The 20887-nt window shown below is 61.0% G+C and overlaps 2 protein-coding genes across 3 annotated transcripts; one reads left to right on the forward strand and one right to left on the reverse strand.

The window, feature by feature from the left end:
* The first annotated feature begins 3690 nt into the window (after positions 1–3690).
* On the forward strand, positions 3691–7350 carry TMEM74B (transmembrane protein 74B). Its single transcript, XM_074605344.1, has 2 exons — positions 3691–3935; positions 4668–7350. Exon 2 carries the CDS (start codon positions 4683–4685, stop codon positions 5163–5165), a length of 483 nt encoding a protein of 160 aa, XP_074461445.1. The 5' UTR covers positions 3691–3935; positions 4668–4682; the 3' UTR covers positions 5166–7350.
* Positions 7351–10065: 2715 nt separating this feature from the next.
* On the reverse strand, positions 10066–18165 carry PSMF1 (proteasome inhibitor subunit 1). 2 transcript variants are annotated; one of them, XR_012589641.1, is made up of 8 exons: positions 17842–18133; positions 16749–16901; positions 16082–16164; positions 15233–15418; positions 13669–13722; positions 11451–11609; positions 11070–11319; positions 10066–10579 (listed from the first exon to the last, which is right to left on the reverse strand). XR_012589641.1 is itself a non-coding variant. In XM_074605263.1 (7 exons), the coding sequence occupies exons 1-7, from the start codon at positions 17968–17970 to the stop codon at positions 11268–11270; spliced, it is 816 nt and encodes a 271-aa protein (XP_074461364.1). In that variant the 5' UTR covers positions 17971–18165; the 3' UTR covers positions 10066–11267. The 2 variants fall into 2 exon arrangements, 1 of the variants encoding a protein (XP_074461364.1); XM_074605263.1 differs by having other exon boundaries at positions 10066–11319; positions 17842–18165.
* Positions 18166–20887: the final 2722 nt, after the last annotated feature.

Below are 20887 nucleotides of genomic sequence, written 5' to 3' on the forward strand. Positions count from 1 at the left end.
GGCAGGGCTCTGTCCCTCCAGCTGCTTTTGGGCAGAGCTGGTTCCCTGGGCTGGGATGTCGCAGTTTGGGGAGGGAGAGGAGGTTTTGCTATAGAACACCCTTGGTTGCTATAGAACACCCTTGGAGCGATGCATCCCCAATGGGGACCTGGAGGAGCCCCCCCGTGAGCCCTGAAGCAGGCGTCCGCTGCCCTTGCAAGGGCACCAAGCCTGCCCTGGCACCCAGCACCCTGCGAGAGGGAAATGACCCATGCCGGTGCCCAGCTGTGCCAGATCCAGCCCTCCACGGTGCCAAGGCCGGTTTCCAGCCCTGGGATACAGAGCCAGCCCTGCCTGCCTTGCTGGTGGCAGCAGCTCCCGGGGGTAGCTTGCAGGATCAGAAACCCCACGGGCACCTGGCACTGTGCGTGTGTCCTCATGTGCATGGGGAGCACGGGGGTGCCGCATCAGTGTCCTGCAGGGACCGGCGCGCCAGGAGGGGAGGCCACGATGTTCCAGGCACCTCCGGTTCTCACAAACCACTGGATCTCCCCGCCGGTGCGGAGCCAGCGGTTGCCTCCCAAATTGCCTGGCTGCTTTTTCCCTGACCTCCCAGTCACCTTGAGCTGTGCCGGCAGCGGGCGTTTGCTCTGCCACGGGCGCTGTGAATACTAAGGAGGCAAGAATGAAACTTCCCCTCCGCGGTGGGGCTGGATGGGGGTCAGCACGGCCAGCGGGCACCGGGCGGCTGCAGCCACCGTGCACACCGCAAAACTGGGCTGTGCTGCACCAGGGTGTGCTGGAGGGGTCCATGGGGACAGGGACGTGTCCATAGCCCTCCCAGCTCCCTCCTGTTCCTCCTCCCTCCTCTTCTGGCTTGGGGCTGCTCCCATTTGCTGTCCCTCTCATCCCCATTTTGGCCAAGCAGCAGCATGTCCCCTTTCCCAGCAGCCCCGTCCCGCTCCCTCACCCTGCTCTGTCTCCCAGGCTCCCTCCTTCCCTCCCTCCCTTCTCTTTCCATTTCTTTCCAAGCCCTCAGTCTCTCTCCTCCAGTGCTCCTGCAGATTCATTGTGAATTTTGGCAGCACTGTCTCTGACCTTGGCTGTCTCCCTCCTCTCTTCGCCCCTGCGCTGGCAGCATAAATTGTGGCTGTCTCCATCTCTCCTCCCCTTCCCTCAGTGCCAGCACCCTGGGGACGGAGTGGCCCTTGCCAGCCCCCAGCCCCACACTCGGCCGGCTTGGGATCAGGCTGGGGAAGGCTTTTGGGCTGCCCACCCCACACCCTCCAGCCCTTCAAGGACCTGAGGCCATCTCCCAGCTCCCACCCAGCAAAGGCAGTGGGACGCAGGGGCAGCCCGGGGAAAGCAGCGACGCGTGCAGGATGCCTCCCTCCACCCCATCCATTCCAGGTGTCCTCTCGAGCATCTCTGCGGGTTTGGGGTGCAGGAGCAGCTCCCCTGGGTGGCACAGAACCCTGACCCCATGGCAGAGCATGGCAAGGACCCAACCACCCCATCGGCTGCCTCCACGGGCTCATCCCTGTCCGTGTATGAAGGCAGGCAGGAGCCACGGCACAGGCAGCTCTGCTTCCCCCCCCAACCCCCCAGCCCCGCGGGGGTCCCAGCCTCCACACCCTGAGCATCTCTGGGTGCATCATCACCCAGCAGGGATTGGGTGCTCCGAAACAGAGGGCTGGACCATGGCTCTGCTCAGGAGCAGACCAGCAGCGTTTCTGTTTTTCCCAGGAAATTTGGCCATGCGACAGGCAGCGGTCCCTGGTGCTGGTGTGTTTTCCTCCCAGCCCCGCTCCTGCCTGCCCGTCTGTTTGCAGGGATGTGCCCGCCTGCTCCAGATCCATCTTTTCCTGCTGATTCGGGACAATCTGTGTCCCGTGACCTACTTGTCTCCAAGCATCTTCTGCCTTCCCGCGGAGTGGGTTGGTACTAAAGCCTCTCTAAATGTGGTTAACATGTCAGGATGCACTTACATTTATTTTTAATTCTGCTTCTTTTTCGGCCCACTTCTGGATGCGTCCCCGGGGATGCTGTGCTGGGAAGCCTCTGTGTTTCGACACAGCGCAACGAAAGGAGACAGGAGCAGCGAGCGGGTGGGTCGCAGCACGCGCAACCTCCACTGCAAACTTAAAAAATAATAACATCACGTGCATTCCCACCCCTGACGCGGCAAAAGGTGGTGGGAGACCCCAGCCCACCCTGCGACCTTCAGCCCTGCTGCAGTTCGGGGACCGGAGGTGTGGTGGGTCAGTCCCTTTTCGAGTAGTGCCACATGACCCACGAGGGTCCCGGTCAGCATCGGCCGCAACGTGAGTGCATCGCAGTGGGCAACCTGCAAACCCATTTTGCTGAGCTAAACGAGTAATTAAAATAGACAGAAAACCTTCCCAGGGCACCTTGGAGGAAAATTTTCTTTAAAAAGTGAGAAAATGGCTAAAAAATATGCAGAGGTGAATTTTTAGTAGAAACTGGAGAGTTTAATGAGAGAGAGGTCCAAGGAAGGATAATGTCACCCATCATTAACCTGCTGAGCAGCAGTGGCACGAGCCAAGCTGTCCCTGCCGGGACGCTGCCAGTGCCTGGGTGGGTGCTGAGCCTGCCCAGCCCTCAGCCTGCCTCCCTCCGAAAATACAAATGCACCTTCCGATCAGTTTTGACACTTTCTGCTCAGTTTTAGCTGTATTTGACAAAGACTTCAAAGAACGTCCCTGCCTGTGTCATGAAACGGGTGGTAGGAGACGCCCATCTGCTGTCCCCACGCAGGAAAATGCCCTGGCACCGTGGGTCGCGTGGAGCCCAGCGCAGCTGCAGAAGGACTTTGCTGGGGCAGGGGGACAAGGATGCAGGGTAGTGGGGGGGCTCAGGGCACCGGCCACGCATCCCTGCAGCCCTGGGGCTGCGGGCTCAGCCAGCACCGGCATCGGCGCATCATCTAGCACAATCACGGGTGAGGCTTGTGAAGATGCTGGAGGCATGTGAATGTGCTGAAGGGAATGTCAATGTGACGGACAAATCTTCCCGGCAGCTTTCAGCAGCCCACCCGCTATCGCTCAGGATTTACGTCCGCAACCCCATCTCCAGGCACCGCTCCAAATGCGGAAATAGCACACGTCTCATTAACAAACGAGCTAAAAGCGTGCTGCTGCCAGCAGGTCACTGCTGGGGCTCAGGCCTGGATCCAGTTTCAGGTCAGCGAGAAGCGGAGCGCGGGCACTAACACAAGTGCTCTGTGAAAAATGGAATAAATAGCACGGCGAGAGGCGGGGGTGCAGGGGGGGAGCTCTGTGGGACCGTGGTGGGACTGTGGGGACCAGCTCAGCTGGGGGAATGGCAGCAGGCAGCGAGCACTGCCATGGGCTCTTCTGTCCCAGGCTGGAGCATCTCGTGTCTGACCCAAACCCAGGTCAAGCCCGGAATGTTTCCCTGGGGATCTGGGGGCAGGATTGGCCCTCGCAGGGCTCTCGGCAGGCAGCCGGCGGGGATGGAGCTCTCCCTGCTGCCTTCAGGGCTGGGGGGGTGCAGGGATGTCCCCAGCCCCCAATGGGGACAGCCGGTCGTGGGGTGCCCAGCCACCCGGCCATGACCCACGCTCTCCCCTCTGCAAAACCCACCGTGCCGCTCTGTCCTCTCCACCTGCGCCCCTCCCCACGCAGCCCCCCCCCGGGGTCCCCACAGAGGGTCCCGGTGCTCCCGGGGGATGCACGGGGCGGGGGTCCCTATTGCAGGCGGGGCGTGCACAGACGGTGCCGGTGTGCAACCGGGCGCGCGTGTGTGTGTGTGTGTGTGCCCCCCGGGACAGCCCGGTGTGTGTGTGTACGTGTGTACGTGTGCGTGCAGCGGCTGTGTGCGCCCGCGGGGCCGGCAGCTCGGGGCACCCACCGCCCGCCCCGCCCGCCGCACCGGCACCGGCCCCGGCCCGGGGAGCCGGGGACGCGGCGCGGGTAGGCATCCCGGCGCGGGGGGCACCTCGGTGGGGCGGGCACCGGCGGGGCGGGCAGACAGAGGAGAGAGCGGAGAAGCGGGAGCAGAACCCGGTGTGGGGACCGGGGCCCCAGCCCGGTGCGGAGACCGGGGGCAGCGGGCGGGGAGCGGCTGGGTGCGGGAAACGGGGAGGCGGGGTGCGCCCCGGGGGGGGGACGGGAGCGCAGAGCCCGGCGGGGGAAGCGGGTCCGGGAGGGACAGTCCGGCGGGGTCACAGGGACACGGGACCCCGGGGCGGGGGGGGGCGGGTTCAGCCCGGTTCGGGGAGGTAGGTCGCACGGTGGGAGCCCGGTTCGGGGAGGGGGAGAGCCGCGGGCGGGGGGGTCAGCGCGGTTCGGGGAGGCAGGTGCCGGGTGCAGGGAAGGGAAGCAGCCCGGTGCGGCCACCCGGGTCCGGAGGCCAGCCCGGTTCTGGGACCCGGCTCCGGGGAGGTGGGGGACAGCCCGGTGCGGGAACCCGGTTCCGGGGGCAGCCCGGTTCGGGTAAGCGGGATCCCGGGGGGAGGAGCAATCCGGTTCGGGGACCTGGGGAGTGGGCTTGGCATCCCGGTGCGGGGGGTCGGCTGCGGGGAGGGGGAGCATCCCGGTGCGGGGGGTCTGATCCGTGGAGGGGGAGCATCCCGGTGCGGGGGGTCGGCTGCGGGGGAAGGTAGCATCCCGGTGCGGTTCCGCCGCTCACCTCTGGCCGCGCAGGGCGGCGGCGGCTCCATGGCGTCCCCGCGGGCGGCGGAGCTGCGGAGCCCGGACGAGGCGGCGGCGGCGGCGGCGGGCGGGGGCGGCCCGGCGGGTCCCGGCGCTGGCCCGGGGCTGGCGCTGGCGCTGGGCTGTGCTCTGAGCGGCGCGGCGCTGGTGGTGCTGGCGGGGGCCGTGCCGCGGGCGGCGCGTCCCGACCCGGCGGTACCGGCGCGGCAGATGGAGCGGCTGGAGGCTCGGGCGGCTCGGCTCCGCGCCCGCCTCGACCGCTGCACCGTGGCCGGGTTGGCGTTGCTGGCCCTGGGGGGGCTGCTTCTCGCCGCCCTGTTGCTGGCCGCCGCCGCCGCCCGTCGCCGCGCCCGGGCCGCCCGCCGCACCGGCGGCACCTACGGCTCGGTGAGGCTGAGGATGAGGAGGGTGTCGGCCGAGGGGACGCGGGCGCTGCTGGAGAGCCAGCTCAGCCCCCCGCCCCAGCCCCCCGAGGCGTCAGGCTCCTAGCCCCGCATGCCCCGAGGACCCCGTGCTGCCTTGGGGACCCCTCACCGCCGGCAGAAGCGGGGCTCCTCTCACCACACCCCGACACCGATGCCATCTGGTGAGGCTTCACCCGCACCAACCCAATAGACTTCAGCCACCTTCTTCGTCTCCCGGGACCTTTCTTGGATGGGGGTCCGTCCAGCACCGCAGCAATGTGGTTTAGGGATGCCCTGCTGGACTGCATGGGCTCTGCCAGGCTGTTTCCCACCACCAGCACCAGGGCTGGGTGGCCTTCGGATGCTCCGTTCGCCTCCCTGGCTCCTTCCTGGACGGGGTCCTGCCTGCCAGCATCACGGCAACAGCTCCTGCGGGACACCCATGGGATTTCCATGCCATGGCCTGTTGCAGCCTGGGTTGGACACAAGGCCAAGGTCCCCACTGCATCCGGCTCCTTCCCGGCAGCTGGGACCGGCTGCTCCTCTTTGGGATAGAGCTTCTCATTTTCTGCCATCAGTGACCTTTTTTAGCAATAGTTTCTTGTAGAACTCTGTGGCGTAGAGTTGGCGCTTGCACTGCTCTGGGCAGAAGAGGAGACAGCGACCACGACCACCGTCTGTACGGCGGGGTCCAGCCCCCCGCCACCCCCCAGCCCTTGCACCCCACCAGCCCCACTCTGGAGAGCGGGATGAAGGCTGGGACACACACCCACACCGTGCCAAGCATCCCGCTCCCACCAGCAACCCTGGAACCGCCTCCTCAAAAATCATGGTGCTCTGTCCGGAGGAAAGAGGACAATTCCCAATGCCATGGAATGATGTGGTTCTTCTGTTCCCGTGTTAGACAAGCAGCTCTGCCTGCCAGGGTGCCCGCGCGTGAGCCTCTGTGCCGATCGCGAGGGCCATTGTCTGCGGCGTGAAGGTAAAATTGCATCTTGGGAATTAAACATGAAGCATCATTAAAGCACAATGTTCTGTGGAAAGAAAAATTGGTCTGAGCAGGATGCTGAGAAAGGGAAATAATTATCCCATAGGAAAATACAGACCCACAAAAGGTGGTGTTTGTCATAAACTGCCACCAGTTTTTAATCCATCCCATAAACTACTCACTTCAAATGTTTGCAAGTGGAGGCAAATCTCTCCAGACAGCCTGAAACAAGAGGAAAGTAATTTTTACACACGATGTGGTTGCCTGGGTCGGGTTTTATTTCAGGGCTTCCAGTGTCCCCCTTGGATGCTGGGGACGGCATCCTCCACCCAGCGTTTTCTAACGCTTCGGAGCTGATTCCTTCTGTTGCTGCAAAGGGCCACGTGTCTCTCCCTCTGTCACCGCATCATCCATCCGCACTCCGTATTTATTGTAGGGTCCTGGGAAATAACCTCAAATGGCCTCACAGACACAGCCCAGGCATCTTTCCCTGGGATGAAAACACACTTGGGGCGAAATGGGTGTCTGTGCTCCGCTGTACCCCGAACAGGCATCGTCTCTCCCCACGGCCCTGGGGCAAACGGCCGTGAGCAGAACCTGTGGGGCCAAATGAAGGGCCCAAGCAGGGCAGGGGGGGCAAGTGCCATCGCGGCTGTCACTGAGGGGCTTATCCCAGGGGCAGGGGCAGCCCCAGCGTGGGAGGAAGGGGAGGAAGGCTCTCTGCCAGAGGAGCTGTAGGTGTTCACAAGACAACCGCCCTGGGGAAGGCAGAAGTCCCTCCTGCAACTCTCAGTGCTGGCCCTGCAAGCCTGAATTAGAAAATAGGCCCATTAGAGGGAGAAATCATCCTCATTCATTTTTTTTTTTTTGCTAAATACGGTGGAAGGGGTCTTTCTAGGATGAAAGGCTGAGCCTGTTGGGAGGTTACTGCTGCTGAGCACCTGCTTTGTGTGAGCATGAGAAATGCTCCCATGGATTAGAGCATGCGGATGCTCGAGAGGCTCTACGAGAAGGGGCCATCATTGCTATGTCAGCGTGTTGCTGGGCTGTCCCTTGAGGACCTGCAGGACTGGGGGGAAAGCCTCTCAATTGAAATATATATATATTTAAGGTGAATGAATTGCATCAAGGAAGCCATTAAAGAAGGTTCCCCACCAAGAGCTCCAGGACTGGGAAGTGATTTCATACAGAGACCCCTTGGGCTGAGGTGGAGGGGGGCTGCAGCGGGGGGACATGGAGCTACCAGTAGCCCCAGAGCCATGCTGCCCCCTGCCACAGCCAGCTGCCCCACGCTTCCTCCCTGCATTGGCCTGGCCGTTCATCGCTGACGATGGTGTATTTAGGAAGGAATCGAAAATATTCCAGGCTGGTGAGAAAAATCTGGCTGGGAAAGGGGGGGCTGATGCTGTGCAGCCTGGGCAGGATGACGGTCGATGCCCACCCATGGCAATTAGGTGCTGGTGGGTGGGCCAGAGGCGGCTTTGAGGTACCCCAGAAGAAGTTCCCCCTGTCCCCTGGAGGTGCAGAAAAAACAGCTGGATGGGAGAGCATTTCACCCCTACGTGCCATTTCTGGCTCCTTTACAGAGTCTGTGGGAGAAGCCAGTTGTGCTGGAGGAGGTGGGAGGTGCGGGATGGGCACTGGGAGGAGCGGGTGATGCCATGCGCAGCGACGAGGGGAGGGGTCCTGCCGCAGGGGCCACCGAGGGCCGCTCAGCAGGCAGCAGACACCAGCCCTGGCCTCGCTGCCTTCCTGCAAAGCCAAGGACAACGGCAGCTGCCTCGTGCTTTGCATGGCTGCACCCCAGGCAGGTCGCCCCGACACCACGGGGATGGGCAGTGCGGCTGCAGCAAGAGTCACTGGGCAGGGCACGAGGCTGGTTCCCCTCCGGCAATGCCACCACACCAGGCGATGGAGTAGGGTGCAAGGGCAGGCAGGTGGCAGGCAGCACATCCTTGTCTCCTCGCTCAGCACAGACACCTCCGCTCCCCCAGCTCCAGGGCTTTGGGGGTGTCTCCGTTTGTGCCAGGGGTGAGCAAAGGGAACAGCCCAGCACGCCTTTCCCAGTCCCATATAACAGGAGCTGCTTTGTTTTCCCGTCTGTGCCATATACACCGGTTCCTCCCTCGCGCCGTGCACGGGACACGTGGGATCCCAGGGACGGAGCATCGTCTGCAGGGTAATTAGCTGCCTTTGGGAGCGCGTGGGGCAGGTGCCGCTGGGCTGGGCGGGCTGGCAGATGGCCTGAAGGACTCTCCGGGGATCTCAAGCCATTACCAATAATCCAACGTCTTTCTTCAAACGTGATGTGGATGCGCCTCACTATTGCTGCGGGAGGAGGGAGGGCCGTGCCTGTGCCAAGACCGCACACGCCAGCCCCAGCCGCTCTTCACGGCTTCCCCATAAAATTAACTCGAGGTGCGTGGCTTGATGTGCTCCCTTGCATGGTAATGCTTTCCATCACCTACATTAGCAGCAGCCGTGCCAGGGATGGGGACACGCAGATGGGGACCTGGACTGTCCCTCCTGCTGGTGGGAGACCCGGCCCTTGCAGCCACGATGCTCAGCATAGTATGAGACCACAGCAGGGACGGGCTCGGGGAATGGGGTCTGTGCCCGGCCCCCAGCCCTGCGGATGGAGTGAAGAATGCGCTCAGGATCGCTGGTCCCCGGAGCCACCTCTGCCACACTCTGGGCAGCTCCACAGCCGCCCTTTGGAGAGAGCTGAGCCAGTCACCGGGACGGTTTCCTGCCCTCCCGGAGAGGAGCATCCTCACCTCCTTTTACCCATCCTCTCCGCAGAGCAGACGGCACATCCCCAGGAGCCCCCAGGCTCAGGCACGGGCCTGCAGTGAGCAAGGCTCAATGCCGGCCACTTGCCCTCTTTGAAACCCCTCTCCTTTCCCACCTGCTCCCCCAGCTGCACAGCACGATGGACTCGCTGGGGTTGAATGCTGCAGACAAAAGATTGTTTATCAGGACCCGCCGCAGCCTCTCCCGGCGCTGGCTTGCTTTAATTAGCCCCATCAAAGCCGGCTGCGTCTCTCCCTCCTGAAAGGTTGCAGAACATGATTAATTCAGGCACAGAAAGCAGCCGCCTCCCGCAGAGAGGGGCCTCTCTGATAAGGGCAAAGCTGTTTCCTCTCCCCATGGCACCCTCAACCCCACGCAGCGAGGTCTGGGGCTCCTTTCTCCTGCAGCAAAGCTGTGGATGGGCTCAGGCTGCCCCAGGAGCCGGAGGGGACAAGCGGGAGCGATGGCCTCATGGAGCGCTTGGTCTCTCCCCATCCCACCCATGCTGCAAGCACAGCCGCTGCCTGCTCCGGCCACTGCATGGCCCACTGCCCTTCTGTGCGCCTGCGGGTGGGACTGCCCACCAAAGGCCTCAGGGACGTGCAGCAGGCACATTCCCACCAGGTCCGGGCTCACATCAGCTCTTGCCAACACGCGAGTCCACACAAGAGCCCTGCGGAGATGCCAGGGATGCTCCAGCTACCCCCAGTGTTGAATTTCTATGGCCGGTCCTCCCCGCTCCCACCTCCGTGCAGCCCTGGGGTTGCACATGCTGTAACTCAGCTTTATTAGCTGCGTTTGTAGGCAAAGGGGTTTTAAAAGGAAAAAGCCTTTGGGGAAAGGAGATAGACAGGGGGGATCACTTCCCCCTTTTTATTTATGCCAGCAAGGCTGCATGCAGCGTACCGACAGCATTCAATACCCCGGAGAGCCAATTACCACAAGGAGCGCAGCCAGAGCCAAGGCCAGGCTGTTCTCCACTTAATTTTCTTAATACAGTCACATCATCTCGTAAAAGCGCTGCTGCTCAAGGCAAGGTACAAAGCGGGTTCCCAGCGTGAATCCTCTGCCCCTGGGAGCCCAGGCAGAGCTCCCGTCAAGGGAGCCCAAGGGCACCTTTGGGGCTTCCCTTCTCATGGTGGGGAGAAGGGGGCTGCGGCTGCGGAGCAGCGGGGGCCACCCCCAGCAAGAACCAACGCAACACTGTTGTCAGGTTTTTATTTCAATCTCATGAACGTCCTTCCAAGAAATCAAACCATGAGAAGAAAAAATAGTATGAACCCCTGAGAGGACAGCCCAAAAATTAACTGACATGGGGGGAGCTGCAGGGAAGGGAGGGGGTTTCCAGAAAGCTCCGGAGGCTGAGCCACACAGACCTCACGCGTCCTCCCCGAGCCATTTGGCAGCGTTCAGCCAGGCAGAGCCACACCAGCCTTGTGCAAGAGGACTGACAGTAGGGAAACATGTTCCTATAAACCCCTTCTGCAAAGCAAATCCCACACCCGAGCAAGCCCCCCATGCACATCTCCAGAAGGCTCCCAGTTCAGTGCTGGACTCAGCTCCGTCGTGCCTGGAGAGCCAACGCTAGACTTGGCTGGTCCAGGAGGTCCAGGAGGAGCACCCTCCCTCCTACCCCAGCCCCGCGTGGTGCCCAGTGGGCAGCCTTCGCCATGCTGCCTGTGGCGCTTCACGTGTACCCCAGGAATGAAGGACAACAGCTGTGGGGAAGAGAGGGGGCAAGGTGAGGCCAGGAATTCAATATATTTCTCTTCTCATGCACGCTAAAAGGCATTGCTGTTAGTGCTCTTGGAAGCCAGTGGGCACGGCCATGCGGAAGCCCATCTCAACCACTGCCGGGGGGTCTGCCCATGGACACCCCGTGGGATGGGCCTTCTAGCCCTTCACGTTGATCAACTCTTCACTTGGATAAAGAGCAAGAGCATCTCTCCATGGGGAGCCTGCTCCGGCTGCTGCCTTCGGCCAGGCTATTGCAGCTCCCCAGCACAGGAGTGGCAAGAAGCCAGCTCCCTCCTCAGCATCGACTGCTTGTGTAACCCCAGCAGTGAAAGCGGTGCCACCCCAGAGAAGCAGAGGAAACCCCACGGCACCTGGGCTTTTCTTGGAGCACCAGGACGCACCCCGGACAGGACCACTTCAGCTGGGTCCAAATGGCCAGGCACCCTCAGAGGAGCACGGAAAGAAACGGACCTACTGCCTCCTCTTCTGTTCTGCACACAGGGAAACCTTTATAGCTGGTCTGACACAGGAAGGTGGCCCCGAGCGAGGAGAAAAAAAACACTGCTGAAAAGATCGAAGTCCACCGAATGGGGTGTGAAGAGGGGAAAGCGCCCCTCCTTCCCAGGAGACTGCTCTGGCCTCAGCCGTGAGAAGCCATGTGGTGACTCCTCACATGAACATGTCATCATAGCCTGGAGGGGGAAGGTGGTCAGGATCTGGCCTGGAAAGAAATTCAGAGCAGAGTCAAAACCAGGAGTGAGAGATCAGTCCCACAGCAACAGGGACCAGCCAGGAGATTCAAGGGCAGCCCGGAGAGCAGGGTGGGGATACCAGGCACAGCCAAATACCTACCCAGGTCTGCCAGCCCCTAATGGGCCAAAGGGGTCGAATCTAGCGCCTGGTGGAACTGCTCCTGGGGGAAGCCGGCCTGGGATACCTGACGACGGGTCAATGCCAGGCTGTGGGAAGCCAGACCGGAGAGGATCCACGATCATTCCCCCACTCCGACCTCTGGGGAGTGGAAAGACAGAGAAGGAGATGAGACTGGCACTGGTGAGAGAGGAGTAAAGCGCGTCCCTGTGCCAGACCTCTGCTGCAGGAATGCTGAGCACGGGAATGTGGGATTAAGTTGTCACACAGCCTGTGGGAGGGCAAGCACCCCTAACCCAACCCTAACCTAACCTATCTGCAACACTGGCCTTGACAAGCCAGGGAGGTGAGCCCATGGCAGTAAGAGAGTGCTTCATGCGTGTACGTGTGCATGTATAAGAGTGCTGAGGCGCATCTGATTCTCGTCCCATGGAGGCTGCTGTCTGCAACAGGAGGGAACCCGAATGCATCACACCCTGCTCCTGCCCGGGGTTATCACGGCCTGCAGACCTGCCTGCACTACGCCACAACACAAGGTCAGGAGCAGGATGCGAATCACGGCTCATCATCATGCTAAGGTGGGAGTCTCACTGCTGCAAAGCACATGCCCAAGCCAGGGCACCAGCAAACACCTAGGCACGGGGCACCATCATGCCAGTGTACCCCAAAGCCTATCTGGAGACATGCACAGGGAAGAAACAGCCCTCGCCCGCCTGCCTTCCCCAGAGGCAATGCCAAAAGAGACACAGAATAACGGAGAGGCAGCTTCCCTCTTCCCCCAGTTCCTGCAAGGAGCCATTTAGGGCATCAGCAATGGCTGCTAAGTCCCGGTGGGCCGCTGACTGTCCCTGGGGGAAGCGATGGACCCGCTAGCCCTCGCTGACGGTTTGTATTCCCACCCCTGCTCTCTGCTCTCCTGGGCGAGCAGCACATCCTGCCCTGCACAGTGTTGCAAGAGCTCACGGATGCAGCCGGGGCTCCCGCCAGCCTTTCCAAAGAACTGCCTGGAAGTCATTTGCTGACCACGGCGGCTCCTCGGAGCTGCCCCACGCTGTGAGTGCCATTCCTCATGGTCGGCTTTGTGCAAACTCGGCTGGAGCCTCTGGACACCGCTGCCATCATACAAGTCATTAACAACAGCGCTAATGAGTTCCATTACGCCAGGCCGGCTGCCCAAAGTGCCCCAGGACAGCCAGGCCCCACGAGCATATGCCTGGGAGTCTGGGTCTCCAGCCCCAGCACTGGCAGGTGTCAGCATACAAATATGCTTCCATTTACAATCTTCTTTTTTTCGTTTACAGAGAAACTTCTGATGAAGGACTGGAGGTAGCAAGAGAAACGGGGTCCCCCCACCAAATGAACCCCCTCTCCTCGTGATATCAAGTTTCCTTCCAGCCACCCAGGCTCCAGGCCTCTCCTTCCAGCCAGGCAGGATGTTTTTAGTGGGCCCTTTTCTAGCCAAACCCATGGAGAACTAAGTCTTGCAAGAGGGGAAAAAATGTGATCCCCACAGGAGAGTGGTTCCAAAGAGGACTCCCATGGGCCACAGGACGCTCTGCAATGACTCCAAGAGCTGTCTTTTGTCTGACTATGTGCTTTTAACTGGAATGTAAAATGACAGGTTCTCCTTGCCCAACCAAACCAAAGACTCAGAGACATATCTGTGAAGATCAGTCCCCCAGACAGCCCTGCTTTTACCCAGGCTTTCTCTCAAGTCCTTCAGACAGCCGGGAGGCTCACAACTGGGCCTCCAGAATCTGTGGACTCGGCTTTAAGCCTTCCCTTCTCCAGACTGCTAGGCTGTAGACACGGCAGCTGGTAACATTTTAAATTAGAGGCTTACATTCACTTAACGATGTATTCAGCTTTGATTTACTGAAGGAATTACTGCATGTTAAATGAATACAAGCTGATTATTAAACAGACGCAGATTGCAACCTATCATCTATGCAAGAGACGGGATCTTATTACGATATTAGAACCATATTGAGGATTAGCAACTGTCAATGGGTCCCTTGCAATTTGCACTGCGCAACTGTCCCATTGCCGTCCGCACTTAGAGACACTTTGCTGGACGCCTGAGCCAGGCGGACTCCAGCTGTTCCAGAGAAGGTCCCCAGCCACCCTCCACACATCCCAAGGGCAGAGCAGGGGATGGTCCCCGGGCAAGCAAAGCACAACCTCTCACAGCCATACTCACCCAAACGGGTCCAGGTCTTCCCCACCAACAGCGAAGGGACTCAAGGGGGAAGGCCTGAAACACAGAGTACAGAGAGACATTCAGTGAAGCGGAGCGTGGCTGTGTGGAGTGAACAGAAGCAAGCAAGCAGGCAGGACAGTGCCGACAGCCGTGCTCATGGGTGCTGTCCCACAGCAAGCCCTGCAGCACCCAAAGGGCCCTGGAGCCTGCAGGACCCTGTGTGAGCAGGCTGGTGTCGGGAATCACCCCATGCCCAGGATGCAGCATTCCCTGCTTCAGGGTGCAGCTGGTTGTGGACGCACCGGTGTGCGTGGCAGGCTTGCGGGAAGCTCGCTGAGATGAAGGGGTCCCCGCTGTTCCCGCTGCTCCAGGCTGGAGCTGTCTGTGGACACTGGGAGTTCCATGCCAGGGGCTCCCTGAACAGTGTCAGGTAATGCCAGGCTCTTCAGTGTGTCTCAGTTGGAGACACAATGACAGTCTTGCTTCCAGGAGTGCGAGGACAGTCGGGCAGTGAGCCTGCAGCCAGCCGTCACATCTCCTTGCCAATAGTATGTGCCAATAACATGGTTTCAAAGCTGTGCCCAGCTCCAGCCTGTCTGACCAGGCCTCCCCGAGGAGCATCGCGCACCCTGAGCACCAGCAGACAGCAGTGAGGTTAAAGAAGCAAGAGGTGACACGCAAGGCAGAAGCCACGGCCAGTTCCCAAGAGAAGGCAGAGCCACTATAGCGTCTCTGACTTCCAGTCAAAGGGGATTACAACTTGTGTGGGGACAGAGGGGGGAGCCCACCCGCCGCATATAAGGGATGGCTGAGCGCGAGGGGGCCAGGGAGGGACAGTGAAGTGGGTGCCATGTGTCCTCTCTCCCCTGCTTTGCCAGCAAAGGGTTTCAAAGGGAAAGCAGGGTCAGTAGAGCAAGGAGAAGAGGTCTCTGTTCCCCTCCACCAAGCCTGCACCTCCTGGGCTGGCCCCAAGCCCTGGCTGGGTGCACCGTCCTGGGAGGGCAGCTCTACTGGCCACAGCAGGCAGGAGGTTTAGAGGCAGCCACAGCTCTGTGCCAAGGTGCACCCACCACACGCTCTCTCCCCTGAACACAGACCCCACAGCTCAATCTGACACCCAGCGCTCTGACGTCCCTCCCGGAGGCTGCTTGGTCCCACACCGGCACCATCCTTCCCACTGCTGTCCCTGCTCTGCCAGACACGGAGCCCTGATGGTCCTTCAACCAGCACAGAGCAGGGTCTCCCTCCTTCCACCCTTCACCCTTCCCCCAGCCCTGCATGCTTGCCCTCTCCCTCCTGGCTCTGCAGGTCTCCAGCTACACCCCCAGGCAATGCCAAAGGAGGGTCATACCAACACACAGCTCCAGAACAGGCCATCCCTCAGCAGGCAACTTAAATCAAACCCAAGCACGTGGCCAACGAGGCTGAGACTGGCTGAGAAGGGTTTGGATGCCCTTTGCTCCCCATAGCACAGACAGGGACCAGAGGTGAAGTTGAGAGAGCTGTGCCAGGACCACATTCCTTCTAACGGACGACCGTCAGCAGCCACCCACTCTTTACTCACCAGGATGGTGCTCTTGTGCCTGCTGGCTGCCGGGGAGGGACCCTGAGGGGGTCGTAATCCCGGGGCAAGTCAGCATCCTTCTTCTCAGCCTCGGGCTCCTTTTTGGCCTTTTCTGTGGGGCCACCGAGTGGAGCGATGATGCCTGAAGCAATCCTTGTCCTCAGCTCCTCAGTGTTCTTGTACACCCTGCAGGGAGGAGAGGCAAGGTGGTGGGCTGGGGAGGCCAGAACATCTGAGTGCGAGTGCTGGACAGGCTGCGAGAGGAGTGGTGAGGGGACGGACAAGTCCAAAGCATCCCTGGCACAAAACATGCCCCCAGAAGGCAGCACAGAGGGGACAGGAAAGGGTAACAGCACTCAGTGGCACCAAAGCCTTGACCCTGTTTGAGAGGGCAGAGGTGCCACCCAACCCAGGGAAATCCCTTGTGCCGTGGCCACAACCCGACCAGTTTGCAATGGAGGAAACCACAGCACATGGCACTGGTCTTTAGCAAGGCTACAGGGTGTCCAGTCCACAGCTGAAGCTGTAGCACCGCTGGGTGGTGTCCACCCAACAGAGACAGGCAAGCAGTGCTCTGGAAAGAAAAGTGCTGGGCTGCCCCAGCCCGTTCCCAGGTGGGTGGCTCTCCCTTGGGCTCTGACCCATGGTCCCACTATCCCTTAAATCTCTCTTGCCTGCCAGCAGTGCAGAGGAAGGAGCTCTGGCTGCATTTCAGGGCTGGCTGGCTGCCCTTGGGGTTTGTACTGGGGAGGAAAGTCCCCCAGTCTCCTCCTAACTTGGTCTCTGCCCCACTTCCCCATGCCAGTGGGACATTTTCTCCCACAGAAAGTGCCAGGAGACTGAGATTACATGTGGAAATCGTCCAGGTGCTCCGGGTTGATATAGTCGGCCACCGCCAAGGTCACATCTGCCACCTTCTTAGAACTGCGATCCTGGCAAAAGACAGGTGAGACACAGAGTGAGTAGCCTGGCAGCGCAGGGAATGAGAGAAGGAGCAAGTGCAATCACAGCCAGGGGCCTGGAGGCTTGGGACACAAGAAACGGGATCACTTGTCCCTCTGCTGTGCCCGAATCCCCAGGAAAAACAAACTCCAGTGTACAGCGAGGTTCTCCCTGCCCATTCTCCCAATCCAGGCTGCAAAGGTTGAGAGACTGAGCAAAACCAGTCTGGCCAGGTGCTTGTGGAGAACAGAAGAGATCTACAGATAAATCCTAAGCTGGGAAGGGCACACAAAAGAGGCAGCTCCTGGGCCAGAGTGTGCAAGGCAAACTGCATCGCTGCTCCAATGCAGCTGGTGTTTGACGAGCTTCACGCTGGGTCATATCTGTTGCGCAGGCAGGTCTGCAGCCCCTAACACCCCCTGCCCCATCCCAAGGGACAAACATCCCTGCAAGGTAGAACAAGTAACAGCAAAAATTTAAGAAATGGGCCCTGCTGTTCTCTGCACATTTTGTGTGGCAGCAGCCGCCGCACCTGAAGGACCCCAAACTCGCAGGGACCAGCCTGGGTGCTCACCATGACGTTGAGGATCATACTGTCTTCCACCATGATGGCCTTCAGCAGCAGCTCACGGGCATCATCTGTGGACTTGTAGCGCAGCGTATACACCTCCTTGTTGGCTTCCCAGCCGGTGGGCAGCAGCTCCGACTTCCTTTCATCAGGACCTGGCTACAGTAGGACAGAGATGCTGCTGAGACCTGCCCATGAACCCAGCATGCCACAGAATATGTCTGCGCAGAGACCTGGGAGGGGATCTAGGTCTCCTAGTGAGGATCTCTCAGTGCCTTCCACGTTTCAACTGCAGGAGGAGGGGGTTATTTTCTACGGGCAGGCCCTGCCTGCCTGACAGTCTCTCACAAGGTCCCTGCGCTGGAACAGGAGGAACGCAACCACCCTTTACTTAGATGGAGAAGGCAACAAAGACCCAGACTGAGGGATGATGCTCTTCCCTGCCTGGCACCTCAGCTCCCCAGCACAGGACAGAGCTGTCTGCGGCAGGACGGAAGGCTATCGTCCTGTTTCTCCCAGCCCCACAGTGGTGCTGCCAGGGGGGACTGTCCCACACTGTCCCCTCCTCTAGTACTGGGGGGTTTCTCTCCCAAGACAGTGCCCTGGCACCCCCACCATTGCCCCCCAGCCCCACACCAGGCATCCTCACAACAGACCCCAGCACCACACCAGGCTCCCAGCACGGGGACTCCCTGGCACCACATTTCCCCCCAACACTACACTGGACACCCACCTTTTGGGAAGGTATCCCCCCTCCCCAGCACCAGGATCCCCCCAGCACTGCACCGGCCCCATTCCTGCTATCACACTGACCCCAAGCACTGACACCCCCCCAACCCCAGCACCGGGTCCCCTGCAGACCCACCACCGCAGATCCCTGCTCCGGACCCCCCCAGCAGCACTGAGACTCCTCAGACACCGCACTGCCCCGGGTGCCTCCGAAACCCCTGGCGCCACATGGCTCCCCCACCCCACGGCAGCGGGCCTCGGGCTCGGCCGAGCGGCGGCGGCGAGCGGCGCTAGGAAAGGCCGGGGCTTGGCCGCGGCCTATACGGCCTCCGCGGCGGCGGAGCCCAGCGGGGCCCAGCCCGGCCCGTACCTGGTCGCCAGCGCCGAGGCAGCGGTAGCCGTGCCGGACCAGCTCCCAGTGGACGCCGCAGATCAGCGCGTCCTGCGGGCGGGAGATGGCTGCTCGCGCCCAGGCGTAGAGCGGCTCCAGCCCCGCCATGGCCGCCGCAGCACCGAGCAGGCGCGGCCGGGCCGGGCCTGGCCCACGGAGGTGCCGCCCCGGGCAAGGCCCCAAAGGCCGGGCCGGGCCCGCTGTGCGGAGCTGGGCGCCGTGCTGGGCAGGCTGGGGCGGGATCGGGCCGCCCCTCACTAGAGGGCCCCCGATCCCCGCGCTGGGCCTGGGCCCGCCTCCTTCGAGGGCCTGGCCGGGGGCTCAGGCCGCCGCGGGGGGTGAATGGGGGGGTTCCTCCACGGAGGAATTTAATGTTTATTCACACAGCGGGAGGGACCGGCCTCGCCGAGGGGTCTCTGCCCGCCGACACCGTGCGGCAGACTGCGGGTTGGGATCTGCCCGACCCTCCCTTCTTCATCCCCTTCTTTTTCTTTTTCCCCTTCTCCTTCCCGTTCTCCATCCCCCTCTCCTTCATCCCCTTCCCCATCCCCATGTCCTCCTTCATCCCCATCCCCTTCCCTTGCCTTTCCCCTGCCCCTGGTTCTTCCTCAATGCTTGTTAGAAAAGCATTAAGCTCCGTGTCCACTGCCATAGCAAGCCTTTTCCCTGTGACCAAAGGGACGGAAGCACCCAGTGGCCATCAGCAGGGTTATTTCATTCCTCCCGCAGCTCCTTTTCTCTGGGCCACAGTATTTGTAACACCTAAATTCTGTTAAAGTTGCCACTGAAAGGTATTCAGGGGCTTTTTTTTCCTGCTGGTGTCCTCGGTGCAGCTGGCAGGAGGCTGTGGCTTGGGGTGAAGCAGCCCCATGTCGGGGAACACCATTGTGTGCTGCTTTCCCAACCCAAGCTCCAGCTCCTTGGGGACGCTCATCTTGACTTCATTATGCATCAATTAATTAACTCGCACTGTCCGCTCTTTCCGTTTCCCCCTCAAGAAGTCACTGAAGCTGAACAATTGACTGCAGACTGGGGGGCCTGCCATTTCCACGAATCATTGCCGCGCTGGCCGGGGAGCACCTCTCCCCGTTTCCCCCGCCAGTCCCGGCTCCGTGTAAGATGGCCACGGCTTGAAAACCGAGTGAGCCGCGCTGGTGTGCTGGACTCAGCAGGAAAGCTACCGCTGATTTTCCACAGGGCCAGGATTTCAGCGCTGGAGCCTCGCAAGGGAGGGAGGCATCGGATGGGGATGCGATGAGAACAGCAGGAAATGTCTCAGCCGGAGCTTTTCCAGCGCTGGGCTTGTGATTCACAGCAGCAGGCAGTGTTTCCGCCCCACGGGCAGCAGCCGCGGTTGCAGGCTTTGACGGCATCCACATTTCACTTTCCCGGCACAGCCCGTCCCTGGGTGGGTGAGGCGGGTACCCCGGTAGCTTCATTCGAATGCTCCCTCCTGAGGCAGAATTTGAAATCCTGGGTCTCCTTCTAGAAACCCGATCCCAAATCCTGTATCCCAGCGTCACTGATGAGCTTCCCGCCCTGCCTGTGGACCTGCTGCAGGTGCAGGAGCGTGTGGGTGTTTGGGAGCGGCGATGGCGGGAGCTGGCGGTGCGTCAGTGGGGCGAGAGGCGGCAGGAATGGCACAGAAGCCATGTCGAGTGCTTACCAAGCTTTTGTTTTTCCATCCAACTTGCTGCCACCTCCGTTCACCCACTGTCTGCTGCCCACCCTCTCACCCATCACTGCGCGCTCCTGTCCAGCCATCAGCTTGTCCTCCTGTGGGATCACCTCCGTATCCATCCTTAATTTATTTTCCCCTCCCCATGTTGTGCTGGCTGCCCCGGACCACACACGAGGGGTGACTTTTGGTGCTGAGACCCACCGCCTGGCCTGAGCAGCCCCTCCGTGGGCACAGCATGGGGTACAGCGGCATGTCTCCATGCGTCCCCTCACCACGGGACCCTCCTCGTAGCCGGGCCCCCGCCATACCTGAGCCCCGGGGCTGGTGGCCACTACATCAAAGCTGCCTTTCCAGTGCCCACGGTGCCTCGCCACGCCGGCCCGCGCCGCCTGGCTCCCCATCAGCTCCTTCCTCCGCTCCATCGTCTCACTCGTTCTGTGGCTCGTTGATGATGAAAACCACTGGCCACATGAAAGCAGCTCCCCTAATGCGAGTTAGGGGCCTGCAAGCTATGTGGGAGGTAGCGGACAGCACAGCCCTGGCTGGGACGCAGCAGCCAAGTCATTAATGAGGTGACGAGGATTGCAGAGCCGGCTCGTTAGTGCTGCAAGGCAAGTGCGTCACGTTGGCAGACGGGCCATGCCGGTGCCGTCATCAGAGCAGTCAGAGCAAAGCTGGGAATGGGAGCGATGCTGCGAGAGCTGAGCGAAGCCCCTGGAGCAGCTGATGCCCCAAACGCCTGCATGCGTTCGTGAGGATCCGTGCCTGGCTCTTGTACCACCCTCCTGCCCGTGGAAATGCAGGGCAAGCTGCATGTGGCCCTTTTCCTTCCCCTTTTACCTGGGAATTGGATCCATGGGGCCCTGTGGCTCATGGAGAGCTGGCTCCTGGCAGGAGTGGGGCCGGAGGTGATGTCCCGGGGGAGGCGGTGGCTGGAGCCGCCCCGGCAGAGCGGTGGTGCTCGGAGCAGGTAGAGGGATGCATCAGCCGGGGTCACCTCCGTCACACAAACCACAGCCTCCCCTGACCTTCATACTTTTCCACTGCCTCACTGCTCCCGGTGGATGCGCTCACTGCGGTGTCGTAACGAGCAGAAGAAGAAACAGATTTCCCAATCGCCCGCCCCGTTGGCAGTTCTTGAGCCCTCCATGCTGGGAACGTCAGCCGGCACAGCCGGGGCAACTGGCTCACCCCCGTGCCATGCTGTGTGTACCAGGTATGGCTCGGCGCCCCGTGGGAGAAGGCAGAGAGGGGCTGTGGATAATCCCTGGCTGATGTTCAGGTGTCACGGGCTGCCGTTGTTTGAGGGCATCATCCCTCCCTCAGGATCATCTCACTGTTGCT

The sequence above is a fragment of the Larus michahellis genome, chromosome 12, assembly GCF_964199755.1.
Source record: "Larus michahellis chromosome 12, bLarMic1.1, whole genome shotgun sequence".
In the NCBI taxonomy this organism is placed as follows: Eukaryota; Metazoa; Chordata; class Aves; order Charadriiformes; family Laridae; genus Larus; species Larus michahellis.

Excerpts from the sequence above, each read along its gene's own strand:
- TMEM74B (XM_074605344.1), top strand. The coding sequence starts at position 4,683 with ATGGCGTCCCCGCGGGCGGCGGAGCTGCGGAGCCCGGACGAGGCGGCG.
- PSMF1 (XM_074605263.1), bottom strand. The coding sequence starts at position 17,970 with ATGGCGGGGCTGGAGCCGCTCTACGCCTGGGCGCGAGCAGCCATCTCC. Across the intron at positions 13,723-15,232 it reads GGCACAAGAGCACCATCCTG|GCCTTCCCCCTTGAGTCCCT; the intron begins GTGAGTAAAGAG and ends TCTGTGTTTCAG. Across the intron at positions 11,610-13,668 it reads GAAGACCTGGACCCGTTTGG|AGGTCGGAGTGGGGGAATGA; the intron begins GTGAGTATGGCT and ends TCCACTCCCCAG.